This window comes from Schistocerca americana, chromosome 2 (assembly GCF_021461395.2).
Source record: "Schistocerca americana isolate TAMUIC-IGC-003095 chromosome 2, iqSchAmer2.1, whole genome shotgun sequence".
In the NCBI taxonomy this organism is placed as follows: domain Eukaryota; kingdom Metazoa; phylum Arthropoda; class Insecta; order Orthoptera; family Acrididae; genus Schistocerca; species Schistocerca americana.
The window spans coordinates 702353442-702371660 of NC_060120.1; the positions used below are offsets into that span (position 1 = coordinate 702353442).

The 18219-nt window shown below is 43.3% G+C and overlaps 1 protein-coding gene across 1 annotated transcript in view; it reads right to left on the reverse strand.

Moving 5' to 3' along the window:
• Window positions 1-18219, reverse strand: part of LOC124595598 (cholinesterase 1-like) — a 130039-nt gene that overhangs the window by 44511 nt on the left and 67309 nt on the right. Inside the window, exon 6 of the mRNA XM_047134399.1 lies at window positions 10473-10675. Within this exon, the coding sequence (XP_046990355.1) occupies window positions 10473-10675 (203 nt within the window). The remainder of the gene's footprint in view (window positions 1-10472; window positions 10676-18219) is intronic.

Consider the following 18219-nt stretch of genomic DNA (forward strand, 5'->3'; position numbering starts at 1 on the left):
TGGTACAATTAATCATAAACTTTCTGTCTTACTTGTTGCTTCTAAAGGTCTGAAGTTGGGTCTTCAGGAAAATTTGATGTTTACACTTGTACATTAACGTCATGCCTTAAAGCCCCCCTGACTTCAGTGAACCAGTACCAGTCTTTTTCTTCCAAAATTTTAAAGGCATCTTGAAACAATAACTGATGACATATACACCCTCATAGAACTTTGTGATATTGTACAGATAGCTCCTTATTCTGCCTAGCCATAATCACTGTATATATTTAATTTTGCATGATTGTTTAACTGCCCCTCTCCACTTACTCTTTCTGTCTGTTCCTGTTTCACTTCTGCTGCTGACTCACAACTGAAGAATGCTTATCGTACAGGGTGTTCGGAGATTCCCGTTATAAGTTTCTAAGACTTGCAGAGGGGAGAGAGAACATAATGTCTTGAATAGGAACCCATGTCCGCAAATGTAGCGTTTACGAGCTACAACCGTTTGAAAACGTGTTTCCTAGGTAGGTTTACAACAATGGTACGGTAGTCATGATGGGGGCGGGGTGGTTACGTCAGATTGGCTGGTGCCATTTGATGCTTATCCTACCCCACCCACCTGGTTCGAGGCTAATTCACGCGTCTGTAAGCGTTAGAGCACCATGGTTGAGTACACGTTTGTAGTCGTATGTTGCAACAGATTAACTCTATTTTTCTGCTTAGGCGCAGCAGACTACACCTACTGCATTGTAAAAACATACCTTATGTGAAAAAGAGAAAACAGGTATTTTAATGTTCAAATTACTTAACAGAGGATCACATAAATTGGTGAATAACAGGGTTAAGAGGTTGTGGTCTTTGGTGCAAACATTCGCGCTCGATATGGCACGTTATCTGTAAGTTATGAAGGCAGTTACAAGTTAACTAAGTAGCGGAATATTAACGGAGGGCCCCAGAGAGGAGGACCGTTGTAACTCTACAGAATTAAGTAAAGATTTGTTACAAGTATTTCTAAATTTGGGGGGGGGGGATAATTTTAAGTCATGGTGTACAAGGTGCAAATTCCTGTTACAAACTTCTAGGACTTGTAGAAAAGAGTGAGTAGATAATATTTTCAATAGGAACCCATGTCCGCAAATGTACCGTTTTCATGCTACAGATATTTGAAAACACATTGGTAATGCAACCACGCGTACATGTAATTGGCTACGTGTCACGCAGGACGTCATTTTTTTTTACAATCCCACTCTTTGATTGCCAAAGAAATTACTCGTGCACTCGTTAACGGGTTCTTTTCAACGTGATGCAATACGGCCTCTTCCAGTTATGGTGTGCGGCGTCTCTTTGGAGCTCCACAGCCACGCTTACTGACGGTGAGGGTTCCCTTCTCGAAGCCGCTGCGTAATCGTGGCGAAAAGGGTACGCGACGGAGTCGGAAGTTGTGGAGAACGCTCTTGGTAAAGGCGACGAACATTCTTCCATTACTGTAACCTTTACCTTTCAGAAGGATCACATCGTTTATACGAGGTGCATTCAAGTTCTAAGATCTCCGATTTTTTTTCTCCGGACTGGAAAGAGATAGAAACATGCGCATTGTTTTAAAATGAGGCCGCGTTCATTGTCAATACGTCCCAGAGATGGTAGCACCGTACTGCAGATGGATTTTTACCGCCACCGGCGAGAATGAGAACTGTTTTAAATACTTAAAATGGCGACGTTTTCCTTACTTGAACAGCGTGCAATCATTCGTTTTCTGAATTTGCGTGGTGTGAAACCAATTGAAATTCATCGACAGTTGAAGGAGACATGTGGTGATGGAGTTATGGATGTGTCGAAAGTGCGTTCGTTGGTGCGACAGTTTAATGAAGGCAGAACATCGTGTGACAACAAACCGAAACAACCTTGGGTTCGCACAAGCCGGTCTGACGACATGATTGAGAAAGTGGAGAGAATTGTTTTGGGGGATCGCCGAATGATTGTTGAACAGATCGCCTCCAGAGTTGGCATTTCTGTGGGTTCTGTGCACACAATCCTGCATGACGACCTGAAAACGCGAAAAGTGTCATCCAGGTGGGTGCCACGAATGCTGACGGACGACCACATGGCTGCCGTGTCATCCAGGTGGGTGCCACGAATGCTGACGGACGACCACATGGCTGCCCGTGTGGCATGTTGCCAAGCAATGTTGACGCACAACGACAGCATGAATGGGACTTTCATTTCGTCGGTTGTGACAATGGATGAGACGTGGATGCCATTTTTCAATCCAGAAACAAAGCTCCAATCAGCTCAATGGAAGCACACAGATTCACCACCACCAAAAAAATTTCGGGTAGCCACCAATGCTGAAAAAATGATGGTGTCCATGTTCTGGGACAGCGAGGGCGTAATCCTTACCCATTGCGTTCCAAAGGGCACTACGGTAACAGGTGCATCCTACGAAAATGTTTTTAAGAACAAATTCCTTCCTGCACTGCAACAAAAACGTCCGGGAACGGCTGCGCGTGTGCTGTTTCACCAAGACAACGCACCCGCACATCGAGCTAACGTTACGCAACAGTTTCTTCGTGATAACAACTTTGAAGTGATTCCTCATGCTCCCTACTCACCTGACCTGGCTCCTAGTGACTTTTGGCTTTTTCCAACAATGAAAGACACTCTCCGTGGCCGCACATTCAACAGCCGTGCTGCTATTGCTTCAACGATTTTCCAGTGGCCAAAACAGACTCCTAAAGAAGCCTTCGCCGCTGCCATGGAATCATGGCGTCAGCGTTGTGAAAAATGTGTACGTCTGCAGGGCGATTACGTCGAGAAGTAACGCCAATTTCATCGATTTCGGGTTAGTAGTTAATTAGAAAAAAAAATCGGAGGCCTTAGAACTTGAATCCACCTCGTAAATTCAACTAAATACTTAGCGATTACAATTACAAATAACCTAAATAGGAACGATCACATAGATAATATTGTGGGTAGAGCAAACCAAAGACTGCGATGTATTGGCAGAACACTTAGAATGTGCAACGAGTCAACCAAAGAGACTGCATACACTTCGCTTGTCCGCCCTATTCTGGAGTACTGCTGTGTGCTGTGGGATCCTCAACAGGTGGGACTGACGGATGACATCGAAAAAGTGCAAAAAGGGCAGCTCCTTTGGTATTATCGCGACATAGCGGAGATAGTATCACAGACATGATACGTTAATTGGAGTGGAAATCATTAAAACAAAGGCGTTTTTCGTTGCGACAGGATCTTCTCGTGAAATTTCAATCACCAGTTTTCTCCTCCGATGACGTGAAAATATTGTTGGCACCCACCTACATAGGGAGAAATGATCATCACGATAAAATAAGAGAAATCAGGGCTCGCACAGAACAATTTAAGTGCTCGTTTTTCCCGCGTGCCGTTCGAGAGTGGAACGGTAGAGAGACAGCTTGAACCCTCTGCCAGGCACTTTACTGTGAATAGCAGAGTAATCACGGAGATGTAGACTATTTTTTATGTTTTCTAGAAAACAATGGACAATTACATTTGTGTAAACACGTGGGTAAAGATACATGGAATTATGTAAAGGGACAACATTCATAGCATACGCATTCGATGTCAGTCATTTAAAAGCACCATAAAAGAAGAAGTTCACTCTTATGATTCTATACAGACGGTATCACACTCTGAAGACGGCTTTAACAGGCAAGGATCGGATGTACGGGTACAGCCCTCAGATTTGTGTGACTTATCGCGTAATCGAAATTTAGCTGATTTCTTTTAGTACTCATGTGAATAACTTCGCTCTTTTCTTTATTCAATGTCAATTGCCACTTTTCGCACCATACAGATATCTTATCTAAATCAATTTGTAAGTCGTTTTCATCATCTGATGACTTAACAAGATGGTAAATGACAGCATCATCTGCAAACAATCTAAGACGGCTACTCAGATTGTCTCCTACGCCGTTAATATAGATCAGGAACAATAGAGGGCCTATAACACTTCCTTGTGGGACGCCAGATATTACTTCTGTTTTACTCGATGACTTTCCGTCTATTACTACGAAGTGTGACCTTTCTAACAGGAAATTACGAATCCAGTCACACAACTGAGGCGATAATCCGTAGGCGCGCAGTTTGGTTAGAAGACGCTTGTGAGGAACGGTGTCGAAATCCTTCTGGAAATCTAAAAATATGGAATCAATTTGACATCCTCAGTCGATAGCACGTATTACTTCATGAGTATAAAGAGCTAGTTGCGTTTCACAAGAACGATATTTTCTGAATCAGTGCTGACTATTTGTCAATAAATCGTTTCCTTCGAGGTACTTCATAATGTTCGAATACAGTACATGTTCCAAAACCCTACTGAAATCGACGTTAGTGATATAGGTCTGTAATTCAGCGGATTACTCCTACTTCCCTTTTCGGGTATTGATGTAACTTGAACAATTTTCCAGTCTTTAGGTACGTATATTTCTGTGAGCGAGTGGTTGTATATAATTGCTAAATATGGAGCAATTTTATCAGCATACTCTGAGAGGAAGCTGACTTGTATACAATCTGGACCGGAGGCCTTGCCTTTATTAAGTGATTTAAGCTGCTTTGTTACACCGAGGACATCTACTTCTATGTTTCTCATATTGGCAGTTGTTCTTGATTGGAATTCTGGAATATTTCATTCGTCTTCTTTGATGAAGGAGTTTCATAAAACCGTGTTTAATCACTCTGCTTTAGTGGCACTGTCATCAGTGACTTCACCGTTGTTATCGCGCAGTGAAGGTATTGATTGTGTCTTGCCACTGGTGCGCTTTATGTATGACCAGAATCTATTTTAGTTTTCTGCCAGATTTCGAGACAGAATTTCGTTGTGGAAATTATTAAAAGCATCTCGCTTTGACGTACGCGCCATATTTCGAACTTCTGTAAAACTTTGCCAATCTTGGGCATTTTGCGTTCTTTTAAATTTGGCATGCTTTTTTCGTTGCTTCTGCAACAACGATCTGACCCATTTTGTGTACCATAGGGGATCAGTACGATCACGTATTAATTTATGTGGTATATATCTCTCAATTGCTGTTGATACTATCTCTTTCAAAATACGAGGGGCGTTCAGAAAGTAAGCTCCGATCGGTCGCGAAATGGAAACGACTATGAAAATCCGATAAAGCTTTGCACAGATATGTTGGGTAGTGTCTCTAGTATAACCCCAGTTAGCATCACGTCGCTCTTCTCATTTCTGAGCTCGCAGTGAGTGCGTAAAGATGTCTAGAAAATAGTGTCTGCCGCCAAGTACGAGGGCCTGGTGAGAAATTTCGCCTGAAGCTATGCAGCTAACATTACATAACTGTCGTGCTGTTTCGTCTTCACGACAATTCTCAGCCGCATTCTGCAGGGGCAATGAAGATGCTCCTGCATCGTTTTCAAATGGAAATGTTAGATTACCCACAATGCAGTCCGCAATTGTCTCCCCCTGAGTTTCATCTCTGGTCACATGAACCGCTGTCTTTGAAGACAACATTTTGACACAGACAACGAGGTGTAGGCCAGCGTGGAGAATTGGCGGAAAGCACTGGCGGCTGCCTTCTATGATGAGGCTATTGAAAAGTTGGTACAACGCTATGACAAAAGTCTAAGTCAGAACGGCGACTACGTAGAGAAGTAGCTGAAAGGTGTAGCTAATTGTTACAAGTAAAACATTTCTGATGTTCACTGTGGTTTCAATTTGGCAATCAATCGGAGCTTACTTTCTGAACAGGCCTCGTATTACACAACTTTTCTACACTTACATGATCAGATCGGAAGGAGTGAAGACTGAAGGCGTTAAGAGCATTTTTATCAGCTTTTTTGAATAGATATACTTTGCGTTTCTTTTTTATGGTTGTAGGTGTTACGGCATTCAGCCTAGCAGCAACTGCCTTGTGGTCGCTAATCCATGTATTCGTCATAACACTCACTATTTGTCCAGGATTATTTGTTGCTTAAAGGTCAAGTCTGCTTTCGCCACCATTTACGTTTCGAGTGGGCTCATGAACTAATTGTTCAAAATAATGGTAAGAGACAAGCAAAAGTTTGCATGAATTAACACTCTTTAAGAGATACCCCGGAGATGGACCATAACATGCTGCCCACGCTTGCGTAATTAACATTCGAGCGTTATACCTCTTTCTCATAAACACAAATCAATTGTATATATGCTCGAGACTGATGCGTAGTAGCCAAAATTAATTTAGGATTCCATCAATAAAGAATCTGTTGAGACACACGCGTCCCGAAACTTTATTCGCCCGGACAGCTGCTACCAAATGAATTTGCATTTCCTACACTGGGGGTGCTGTGGTCTGGCAGTGTGGTTCGTCATGCTCTTACGGTCATGACATATGCGCAAAACCGCATACAGAGTGTTAATAAATGGTGCGACACCGATAGGCGATGTCAGTCTTCAACGACTCACGGCTGCACTCCCAAGCATCATCGAGTACTTGATAAGTAGACATTATTCTTTCAGAATGAGTGAAGTGACATTTCTAACATATGTGCTTTTCAGTCAGTAAGAGCGTGGAATTTCTGCTAGGCACTATACAACCAAGTACACAATGAGTATTTTCTATTATTGTGCAAATGAACTTGTGGAGTTCCCGACACATATTTCGACAGGAGACCTGTCAGATCTGGTCATGATCGTCATAATCTGCGTAAAACTAATTTAGCAGCGACTCCGGAAATATACAAACAGAGGTGAGAAAAACTATGGGATAGCTACAACCAGGCTGTGGTATCACGGACACAAGGTACAGAAGGGCAATGCATTTGCCCACTTGTCATTTGTACTCAGGTGATCCATTTGAAAAGATTTCCCACGTTATTATAACCACACGACGTGAATTAATAGATTTGCATGAAGCATGGTCGTTAGAACTAGACGCATACGGATATCGTTAGGGAATTTAATATTTCGAGATCCACTGTGTCAAGTGTGTGCCACTAACATCAAATCTGAGACAACCCAATGGTCGACAGCCTTCTCTTAACGACCAAGGCCAGTGGAGTTTGCGTAGAGTTGTCAGAGCTAACAGACACGAAAGGCTGCGTGAAATAAGAGCAGAAATTAATGTAGGACGTACGACCAACATATCCCACAGGACAGTACGAGGAAATTTGGCGTTAATGGACTATGGGAGCAGACGGCCGACGTGAGTATCTTTGCTTACAGCACGACATCGCCTGCAGCGTTTCTACTGGGCTCCAGAGGACCGGAAAACTGTGACATGGTGAGATGAGACTCTCTTTCAGTTGGTAAGAGGTAATGGTAGGGATCGAGTATGTTGCAGACCACACGAAGCCATGAACCCAAGTTGTGAACAAGGTACTGTGCAAGCTGGTGGCGTGGCCATGATGTTGCGGGCCGTGTTTACGTGAATGCCACGTCGAGTTGCTGCACTAAGCTGGGAAAAGGGAGGGTCTTCACGATATTAGGAGATATTCTATGATTTTTTCACCTCAATGTTAATTAGGACAGTGAGCTCATACGCCGGCCGGTGTGGCCGAGCAGTTCTAGGCGCTTCAGTGTGTAACCGCGCGACCGCTGCGGTCGCAGATTCGAATCCTGCCTCGGGCATGGGTGTGTGTGATGTCCTTAGGTTAGTTAGGTTTAAGTAGTTCTAGGTTCCAGGGGACTGATGACCTCAGCTGTTAAGTCCCATAGTGCTCAGAGCCATTTGAACAATTTTTGAGTTCATACATAATCACTATTTACCGTGACTAAAAAAAATGGTTCAAATGGCTCTGAGCACTATGGGACTCAACATCTTAGGTCATAAGTCCCCTAGAACTTAGAACTACTTAAACCTAACCAACCTAAGGACATCACACACACCCATGCCCGAGGCAGGATTCGAACCTGCGACCGTAGCAGTCCCGCGGTTCCGGACTGCAGCGCCAGAACCGCACGGTCACCACGGCCGGCTACTGTGACTAAACCGTAAATTTAAGACGGCTACACGAATTTCGTAATAAGAATAGGTAAGGCACGCACAGCCAATGTGGAAGTGCGGCCTCTGTGTTGTTTAGGAGCACTTGTGTACATGTACTACACGTACATCTGTGCACCGCAAATCACCTTTGCGGGGTTTGCCGGAGGGTTCTTCTGATAGCACTATTTTTTCCCGCCGTTTCCTGTTCCATTCACCTCTGGCGCTCCAGAAGTCTGACTGACTGTCGGTAAAGCTTCTTATGACAAATAATTTCTCTAACTTTCTTGTCGCGATCGTGGGAGAAAATAATATGTGACCTGACTCTTCCCGCAAAGTACTCGCTCGAAATTTCAGTAGTTCAAAATAGTTCAAATGGCTCTGAGCACTATGGGACTTAAGTTCTGAGGTCATCAGCCCCCTAGAACTTAGAACTACTTAAACCTAACTAACCTAAGGACATCATACACATCCATGCCCGAGGCTGGATTCGAACCTGCAACCGTAGCGGTCGTGCGGTTCCAGACTGTAGCGCCAGAACCGTTCGGCCACCCCGGCCGGCGAAATTTCAGTAGTAACAATCCGTGATACATAACGCCTATGTTGTAACATCTGCCACTGACGTTTGTTTACCGTCTCCGTAACTCTCTTGCGCCGACTAACCTATGTCGAAGCGAAACGTGCGGTTCTACTTTGAAGTTTCTTTTTGTTTTCTGTAAGTCATACTTGGCAAGGGTTTCACAATGTCCTCAATAATTATTCGAACAAGAGTTTTGTAAGAAACGTCTTCCGTGGACCGACTACGCTTCCTTTAGTCGCTCTCAACGAATCTCAATTTGGTATCCGCTTTTACTGTTATCTGTCTTTTGTGCACGTTCCATTCTGAGTCGTGCCGGATGGTTACTCATAGCTGTTTAGTAACGAGTGAATTTTTCATTTAAACGGAAAGGTGAACCGTCATAATGTGAAACTATGGCGTACGGAACAATCAATTCAAATGGCTCTGAGCACTATGGGACTCAACTGCTGAGGTCATTAGTCCCCTAGAACTTAGAACTAGTTAAACCTAACTAACCTAAGGACATCACAAACATCCATGCCCGAGGCAGGATTCGAACCTGCGACCGTAGCGGTCTTGCGGTTCCAGACTGCAGCGCCTTTAACCGCACGGCCACTTCGGCCGGCCGCGGAACAATCAAATGAAGTTGTACGTCAGGAGAGAGTCTCTCTAAAATTTAATGTGTTTTGTGTGCAGTTTCATGGGAAAAGCTCTATGGTCCATTTTTCTTTGCAGAGAACACTATTACAGCAAGACATAGACTATGACTTTGTTTTCCCACAGTTTGAGACAGATTCGAATTTTTAAATTTAAGGATTACTGAATGATGGATCGATCGCACTGGACCAAGTGATTCAGCCTTACATTAGCTGCCTCGAAGGTTACCGGATCTGACTATGTGATTATTTCTTGTGGGTGCTTATAAAAGATTCTGTAAATCTGCCTCCGTTACCAACAAGAATGAATGAACTGAGACGTCGCATAACAGTAGCTGTGGAGGTTGTAACTCAAGACATATTCTCTGCAGTGTGGGAACAATTTGAATACCGCATTGGCATACGCTGTGCATCTCAGGGGGGCGGGGGGGGGGGGGGGGGGGAGCATATCGAACACCTACGAAAAAGCTTGGAAAAAAAACCTTTTTGAGTTTGCCGTTCATCAAAAAATAAAACTCATGGTATATGTTCATTAGTTTCAGAAATATAGACGTGCAAAATCAGATTGTTTTTGATATAACCTGTATTTATGAAATGGAGTGGCCTACAGAGACTTCCAGCATGAGTCTAACTCCTTCTGGATGAGTTAGAAGGTCGAGTTGTTGTTGTTGTAGAGGGTTTGTTGAGCGCACGGCAGCAAGGTCTTCAGCGGGCGCTCAGTAACATAGTGAGACGGGTGTCAAGAAAATACTCAGAACAGTAAGATAAAATAGAACATAAAACACAGGTAACAAGCTTTGAAAAATATGTGCCTACCCACACCAAAGCGTGGGACGAAGCAGGGCGTCAGTAATAAAATATGGACAACACAGGAAGAAAGTGGTAGAGGAAGCTAAAACAATGTAGCAGATGGAAGTGGCTGGCTGACCGCAAGGTAAAAAGGGAGGAGTCAGCCACTCTGCAATACACTAAAACCTCCAGCCTAAAAGTTTAGGCCAGAGTCGAGACACATCACAAAACTTTAAAACCCTAGACACACACGTCTCATCGTTAGCTAAAACATAGAAGGTCGACTACGATTGCCTGATGTCGCTACTTTCTCTGGTTTCGGTTCTTGAGGAAGATTGGGCTGTATTTCCTCCGAAGACATCTAGACATCTCATTTAAAGCGTTCGCAGCAAAGCTGTTAAAAAGGCGGAGGGTGGACACACCCCCTATTAATGTCCACGAATAAGTAAGTATCTGTATAGATTTGATAGAGTACGTGATGGAAGAGTGTGGCGCTGGTATGTTTGAGAAGTAGGTGTAGGCTGTGGAACGTACCCTTTGGGAGAGCGCGGCTCTGGTGTGTGTGAGCAGCAGCCACGGCGGCACGCGGGAGAGCAAGTGGAGCGCCTGCCGGTCCGAGGCGTTGGTCGGCAGGCCCAGCGCGGCGGCCAGCGAGCGGGCGCGCTGACGGGGACTCCTGGTGAAGGCCCAGGGGCTGAGCGCGGAGGCGCTGGCCGCGATGGCGCGCGAGAATAGCCCTGCAACGAGGCGCCCACCACACTCAGCCCCGCGTACAGGCAGAAACGCCAGCTCGCTAATTTATACATACATGTCTTATACACCGTAGCGCCAAGGAAGCTGCTGTAGGCATGAGTATTCAAATATGGAGATATGTAAACAGGCAGAATACGGCGCTGCGGTCTGCAACGCCTATATAACGCTAGTATCTGGCGCAATTGTTAGATCGGTTGCTACTGATAAAATGGCAGGCTGTCAAGATTAAAGTGAGTTTGAACGTGGTGTTTTAGTCAGTGGACGAGCGATGGAACACAGCACCTCCGTGGTAGCGATGATGTGAGGATTTTCCCGCACGAACATTTCACGAGTGTACCATGAATATCAGGAATCCGGTAAAACATCAAATCTCCGACATCACTGAGGCCAGTAAAAGATCCTGCAAGAACGGGACCAATGATGACTACAGAGAATCGTTCATCATTACAGAAGTGCAGCCTTTCCTCAAGTTACTGCAGATTTCAGTGTTGGGCCTTTAAGAAGTATCAGTCCAGGGAACGATTCAACGAAACATCATTGATATGGGGTTTCGAAGCCGAATGCCCACTCGTGTACCCTTGATGACTGCACGACACAAAGCTTTACGCCTCGCCTGGGCCCATCAACACCGACGTTGGACTGCTGATGACTGGAAACATGTTGCCTGGTAGAACGAGTCTCGTTTCAAATTGTATCGGGTGGATGGACGTGTACACGTATGGAGATAAACTCATGAATCTATGGACCCTGCGTGCAGCTGGGGACTGTTCACGCTGATGAAGGCTCTGTAATGGTCTGGGGCTTGTGAAGTTGGAGTGATATGGGACCCCTGATATGTCTAGATACGACTCTGATAGGTGACACGTACATAAGAATCCTGTCTGATCACCTGCATCCATTCAAGTCCATTGTGCATTCCGACAGACTTGGGGAATTCCAGCAGGAGAATGCGATACCCCTCCCGCCCAGAATTGCTACAGAGTGGCTCCAGGAACACACTTGCTATTATAAACACTTCATCTGGCCACCGAACTCTCAAGACATGAACATTATTGAGCGCATCTAGGATGCCTTGCAACGTACTGTTCAGAAGAGGTCCGCACCCCCTCGTGTTCTTACGGTTTTATGGAAAGCTCTGCAGGATTCATGGTGCCAGTTCCCTCCAGCACTATTGCAGACATCAGTCGAGTTTATGCCACGTCGTGTTGTGGCATTTCTGCGTGCTCTCGGGGGCTCTACACGATATTAGGCAGGTGTGCCAGTTCCTTTGGCTCTTCAGTGTATCTTTCCCATCGGTGGACGAAGGCGCTTCGATAGTGCACAACGTGGACATCGTATGTTTAGCGGTTCACCCGAAAGAGGTGGTTACTTGGTTACATAACTGCCTCAGGAACTATGGATAAGGCGTAAGAGCTGGCCGTGGTGCCCGAGCGGTTCTAGGCGCTTCGGTCTGGACCCGCGCGACTGCTATGGTCGCAGGTTCGAATCCTGCCTCGGGCATGGATGTGTGAGATGTCCTTAGGTTAGTTAGGTTTAAGTAGTTCTAAGTTCTAGGGGACTGATGACCTCAGATGTTAAGTCCCATAGTGCTCAGAGCCATTTGAACCATTTGAAGGCGGAAGTCATTTGGGCAGCCATCATAAGCAAAGCATCGCCAGCTGCACTGAAGTTGATATTACACGTCTCATCTGTCGTATAGAAGTCTGCACAAATACCCCAAAAGTACAAGTCTGGAATTGCCAACTTCTGCACTAAGTCGTCGGCACACGGAATAAGGCAGCTAACTTCGATGTGCACACGGATAGGATATCCAACTTCACGAGACACAGCACCGTCGGAACACAGGAGAGCTGGTTAACGTGAGTTTCCGCTCCCAGTGCTTTCCAGCAGCAGTTGTCGGCTTCATTTGCCTCCCAAACAACAGAGTTTGTTCTCGAAAACAGACGTGCGTAAAATTCCTACATTATCGCTATTAAAACACACATTTGCTCCCTTGTCCATATGCTAGTCATTTTGTTCAATTTGTGTTATACATAAATAAAAATTCAATATCCGTGAACATGTACGAGGGTTATTCGGAAAGTAAGGACCGATTGGACACGAAAAGGAAACCACAGTGAAAATCCGATAAATCTTTGCACAGATGTACTGGGCAGTGTCTCTAGTATGCCTGTCGATTGCGTCACGTTGCTCTTTTCAGTTTTGAGCACACAGTGAGCACATAAAGATGCTTCTCTAGAGAAGTATGAGGACCAAGTGAGAGACTCCGCCTGATGTCATGCACCCACATAACACAACTGCCACGCACTTCCTTCTTCATGACAATTCTCGGCCGCGTCTGCAGGGGCAATGAAGATGCTCTTGCAGTGTTTTCGATGAGAAGTGTTTGATCACCCACAACACAGCCCGTAACAGGATGCCTCTAAGTTTCATGTCTGCTTACATGAGCCGCCGGCTTTTCAGACAACTTTTTCTCACAGTCAACGAGCTGTAGACAAGCGCAGAGAATGGGCGTAAAGCACAGGCGGCTGCCATCTGTGACGAGGGTACTGGAAACGTGGTATAGCGCTAGGACAAATGTGGAAGTCGTAGCGGCGACAATGTAGAGACGTAGGTGGAAGATGTGGGTAACTGTAGCAAACAAAACGGTCTTGATTCTCACAGTGCTTTCCATTTCCCGATCCATTGGTCCTTACTATCGGAATAGTCCTCGTAATAAAAACAAAAATAAGAGTTACGTGCCCAGGTCAGTAAGGGAATCAGCTTATAAAATTTCAACGAATGGGACAAACTCAGTCCTGAAAGAGAACGTGCCTATATTTACACAAAATTAAATATTACAGACATTATTTCAATTAATTTCGTAAGAATGTCCCCGAATCTTTAGGAAAACGCGAAGATGAAGAAAATAAACAAATAAATAAATTCAACGGGACTTGCATCCCAAACCACCCTAAACTCTGGATTGTAACCTCATGCCTCTATACAGTACGCTGGACTGTAGTCCAGCAAAGGACTTGGAAGAACAGTTGAATGGAATGGATAGTGTCTTGAATGGAGGGTATAAGATGAACATCAACAAAAGCAAAACGAGGATAATGGAATGTAGTCGAATTAAGTCGGGTGATGCTGAGGGAATTAGATTAGAAAATGAGACACTTAAAGTACTAAAGCAATTTTGCTATTTGGGGAGCAAAATAACTGATGATGGTCGAAGTAGAGAGGATATAAAATGTAGACTGGCAATGGCAAGGAAAGCGTTTCTGAAGAAGAGAAATTTGTTAACATCGAGTATAGATTTAAGTGTCAGGAAGTCGTTTCTGAAAGTATTTGTGTGGAGTGTAGCCAAGAAATGTGGTGCTACAGAAGAATGCTGAAGGTTAGATGGGTAGATCATATAACGAATGAGGAGGTATTGAATAGGATTGGGGAGAAGAGACGTTTGTGGCACAACTTGACTAGAAGAAGGGATCGATTGGTAGGACATGTGTTGAGGCACCAAGGAATCACCAATTTAGTATTGGAGGGCAGCGTGCAGGGTAAAAATCGTAGAGGGAGACCAAGAGATGAATACACTAAGCAGATTCAGAAGGATGTAGGTTGCAGTAGGTACTGGGAGATGAAGAAGCTCGCACAGGATAGAGTAGCATGGAGAGCTGCATCAAACCAGTCTCAGGACTGAAGACCACAACAACAACAACAAACTGTAGTCTTCTACAGGTGTTAAATTGCAGATATGTTATTAACTTACATTTAATTGTAACAACTAGTAACAAGAAAGGAAAGTTTTTCATGACCTTTTAATACGTCATTGCCTTAAAACGGCTTACTCTGATAACACGCAAACTTTAACGCGATAATAACCAAACACGAAAATTCTTTAAACATCAGTGCTACGTTTCCCGTATATTATCACAATAGATCGTACCAATAATGATTCGTCCGCGAGACTTTCAATGTGCTGATGCTATGACACAGCATATATTCATAACATAAAATCTTCCGAATATGGGCTCCTGCCGAGCAAGACGGGTACAATATGGCAGCTTGCATTCTGTGGGCCTAAAACTTTCTTCGAGGATTTCTGCTTGGGACGCAGGGAGCGTTCTTCCTTTAAATTTGTTCTACTTTACGTGGTACGCCGCTGAAATATCGCAGAACTTAGATTGTGTTTCGCTTGACGAAATGGCTCCTCTGCGTGAAATAGGAGGAAGTTGTTGTTGTTGTTGTCGTCTTCAGTCCTGAGACTGGTTTTTATTTATTTATTTATTTATTGTTCCGTGGGACCACATTTAGGAGAAGTCTCCATGGTCATGGAACGAGTCAATACATGAAATTATAACACGATTATAGAAACAGATAAAATGAAATATCAGAAACATATTCAGGCGACAAGTCGTTAGTTTAAATAAAGAAAATCAAGAATGTAACACTGGTATTTGCTTAATTTTTTAGCTCTTCCAGGAGCTCCTCGACAGAATAGAAGGAGTGAGCCATGAGGAAACTCTTCAGTTTAGACTTAAAAGTGTTTGGGCTACTGCTAAGATTTTTGAGTTCTTGTGGTAGCTTATTGAAAATGGATGCAGCAGAATACTGCACTCCTTTCTGCACAAGAGTCAAGGAAGTGCATTCCACATGCAGATTTGATTTCTGCCTAGTATTAACTGAGTGAAAGCTGCTAACTCTTGGGAATAAGCTAATATTGTTAACAACAAACGACATTAAAGAAAATACATACTGTGAGGGCAATGTCAAAATTCCCAGACTATTGAATAGGGGTCGACAAGAGGTTTTCGAACTTACACCATACATAGCTCGAACAGCCCGTTTTTGAGCCAAAAATACCCTTTTTGAATCAGAAGAATTACCCCAAAAAATAATACCATATGACATAAGCGTATGAAAATATGCGAAGTATACTACTTTTCGTGTTGAAATGTCACTTATTTCAGATACTGTTCTAATGGTAAATAAAGCGGCATTCAGTTTCTGAACAAGATCCTGAACATGGGCTTTCCACAACAGCTTACTATCTATCCGTACGCCTAGGAACTTGAACTGTTCCGTCTCGCTTATAACATGCCCATTCTGTCTGATTAAAATGTCAGTTCTTGTTGAATTGTGGGTTAGAAACTGTAGAAACTGAGTCTTACTGTGATTTAGCATCAAATTATTTTCCACAAGCCACGAACTTATATCATGAACTACATTATTTGATAATGTTTCAATATTACACACAAGATACTTCACTACCAAGGTGGTGTCATCAGCAAACAGAAATGTTTTTGAATCACCTGTAATACTAGAAGGCATATCATTTACATAAATAAGAAACAGCAGTGGGCCCAGCACCGACCCTTGGGGAACGCCCCATTTAACAGTGCCCCATTGGGACTGAACATCATTACCACTCTCAATATTGCGGAGGATTACCTTCTGCTTTCTGTTCTTAAAGTAGGAGGCGAACCAATTGTAAGCTACTCCCCTTACTCCATAATGTTCCAACTTCGGCAGTAATATTTTGTGGTCAACACAGTCAAAAGCCTTCGTTAAATCAAAGAAAACACCTAACGTTCGCAACCTTTTATTTAATCCGTCCAAAACCTCACAGAGAAAAGAGACTATAGCATTTTCAGTTGTTAAGCCATTTCTAAAACCAAACTGTACATTTGACAGCAAATTATGTGAATTTAAATGCTGCAGTAACCTTGTATATACAACCCTCTCGATAACTTTAGCAAACACCGATGGCATAGAAATAGGTCTATAATTGTCAACATTATCCCTGTCTCCCTTTTTATAAAGTGGCTTCACTACCGCGTACTTTAATCGGTCAGGAAACCGACCACTCCTAAAGGAAAAGTTACAGATATGGCTAAGTACTGAGCTAACATACGTGGAACAATACTTCAGTATTCTGCTAGATACCCCGTCATATCCATGAGAGTTCTTGGTCTTTAGTGATTTAATTATTAACTCAATCTCCCTCTTGTCAGTATCATGGAGGAGCATTTCAGGTAACAGTCTCGGAACACTTTTTTCTAAAAGCGCTATATGATTCCCTGTTGGGACTAGGTTTCTATTTAGTTCACCTGCTATATTCAGAAAGTGATTATTAAGTACTGTACATATATGCGACTTATCAGTAACACGGACACCCCCACTACGCACTGATTCTATATTCTCGACCTGTCTCTGCAGACCAGCCACTTCCTTTACGACTGACCATATGGTTTTAATTTTATCCTGAGACTTAGCTATTCTATCTGCATACCACATACTTTTTGCCTTCCTAATAACTTTTTTAAGCACCTTACAATACTGTTTGTAATGGGCTACTGCATTTAGATTTTGACTGTTTCTAACGTTTTGATATAATTGCCACTTTGTTCTACAAGATATTCTTATCCCTTTAGTCAGCCACCCAGGCTGCCTGTTTGTGCTAGTACCCTGTTTTGAACGTTCTAACGGAAAGCAACTTTCAAAGAGCACGAGAAAAGTCTTGAGGAAGGCATTATATTTATCGTCTACTGTATCAGCACTATAAACATCTTGCCACTCTTGTTCCTTGATAAGGTGTACAAAAGTCTGTACAGCAGCTGGATCAGCTTTCCTAAAAAGTTGGTAACTATATTTAACATGTGTTGCAGCACAAAAATCTTTTAGACTTAAAATTTGTGCATCATGATCTGAAAGGCCATTCACCTTTTTGCTAACAGAATGCCCTTCTAATAATGACGAATGAACAAAAATATTGTCTATGGTTGTTTTACTGTTCCCTTGCACTCTCGTTGGAAAGAATACGGTTTGCATAAGATTATATGAATTAAGGAGGTCTACCAGCATCCTTTTCCTTGCACAATCACTTATACAATTAATATTGAAGTCACCACATATAACTAACTTTTTGTATTTCCTATAAAGTGAACCAAGAACCTCCTCTAGCTTTAGCAAAAATGTTGTGAAATCGGAGTCTGGGGATCTATAAATAACAACAGTAAGAAGTCTAGCTCCACTAAATTTAACCACACCTGCACAACATTCAAACACCGTTTCAGTGCAGTACGTTGAAACATCAATTGACTCAAATGGGATACCGTTTTTCACATACATGGCTACTCCCCCACACCGCAAAGAGCTCCTCGAAAAGCTGCCAGCCAACCTGTATCCTGGTAAAGGAAGCCTCTGAATTATCTCCTTATTTAAGAAGTGTTCAGATATACCAATAATTTCAGAGTCAACATCTATAAGCAGTTCACTAACTTTATCTCTAATACCTTGTATATTTTGATGAAATATACTAATTCCCTCATTAATCGGATACCCAAGCTTTGTAGAAAGTGGTTTCTTTGTTAGAGAGACTTCCCTTAAGCAGGAATACCTATCAGCTGACTTCAATCTAAAAAAGGTACAGCTCTAACACCCACAACTACCGGAATTTTCCCATGAGTGATCCCACCACCCCCACCTATGCTGTCACCTATAAGTTTTGCCAACCTCCCCTTCCCATACCTGTTGAGGTGCAGGC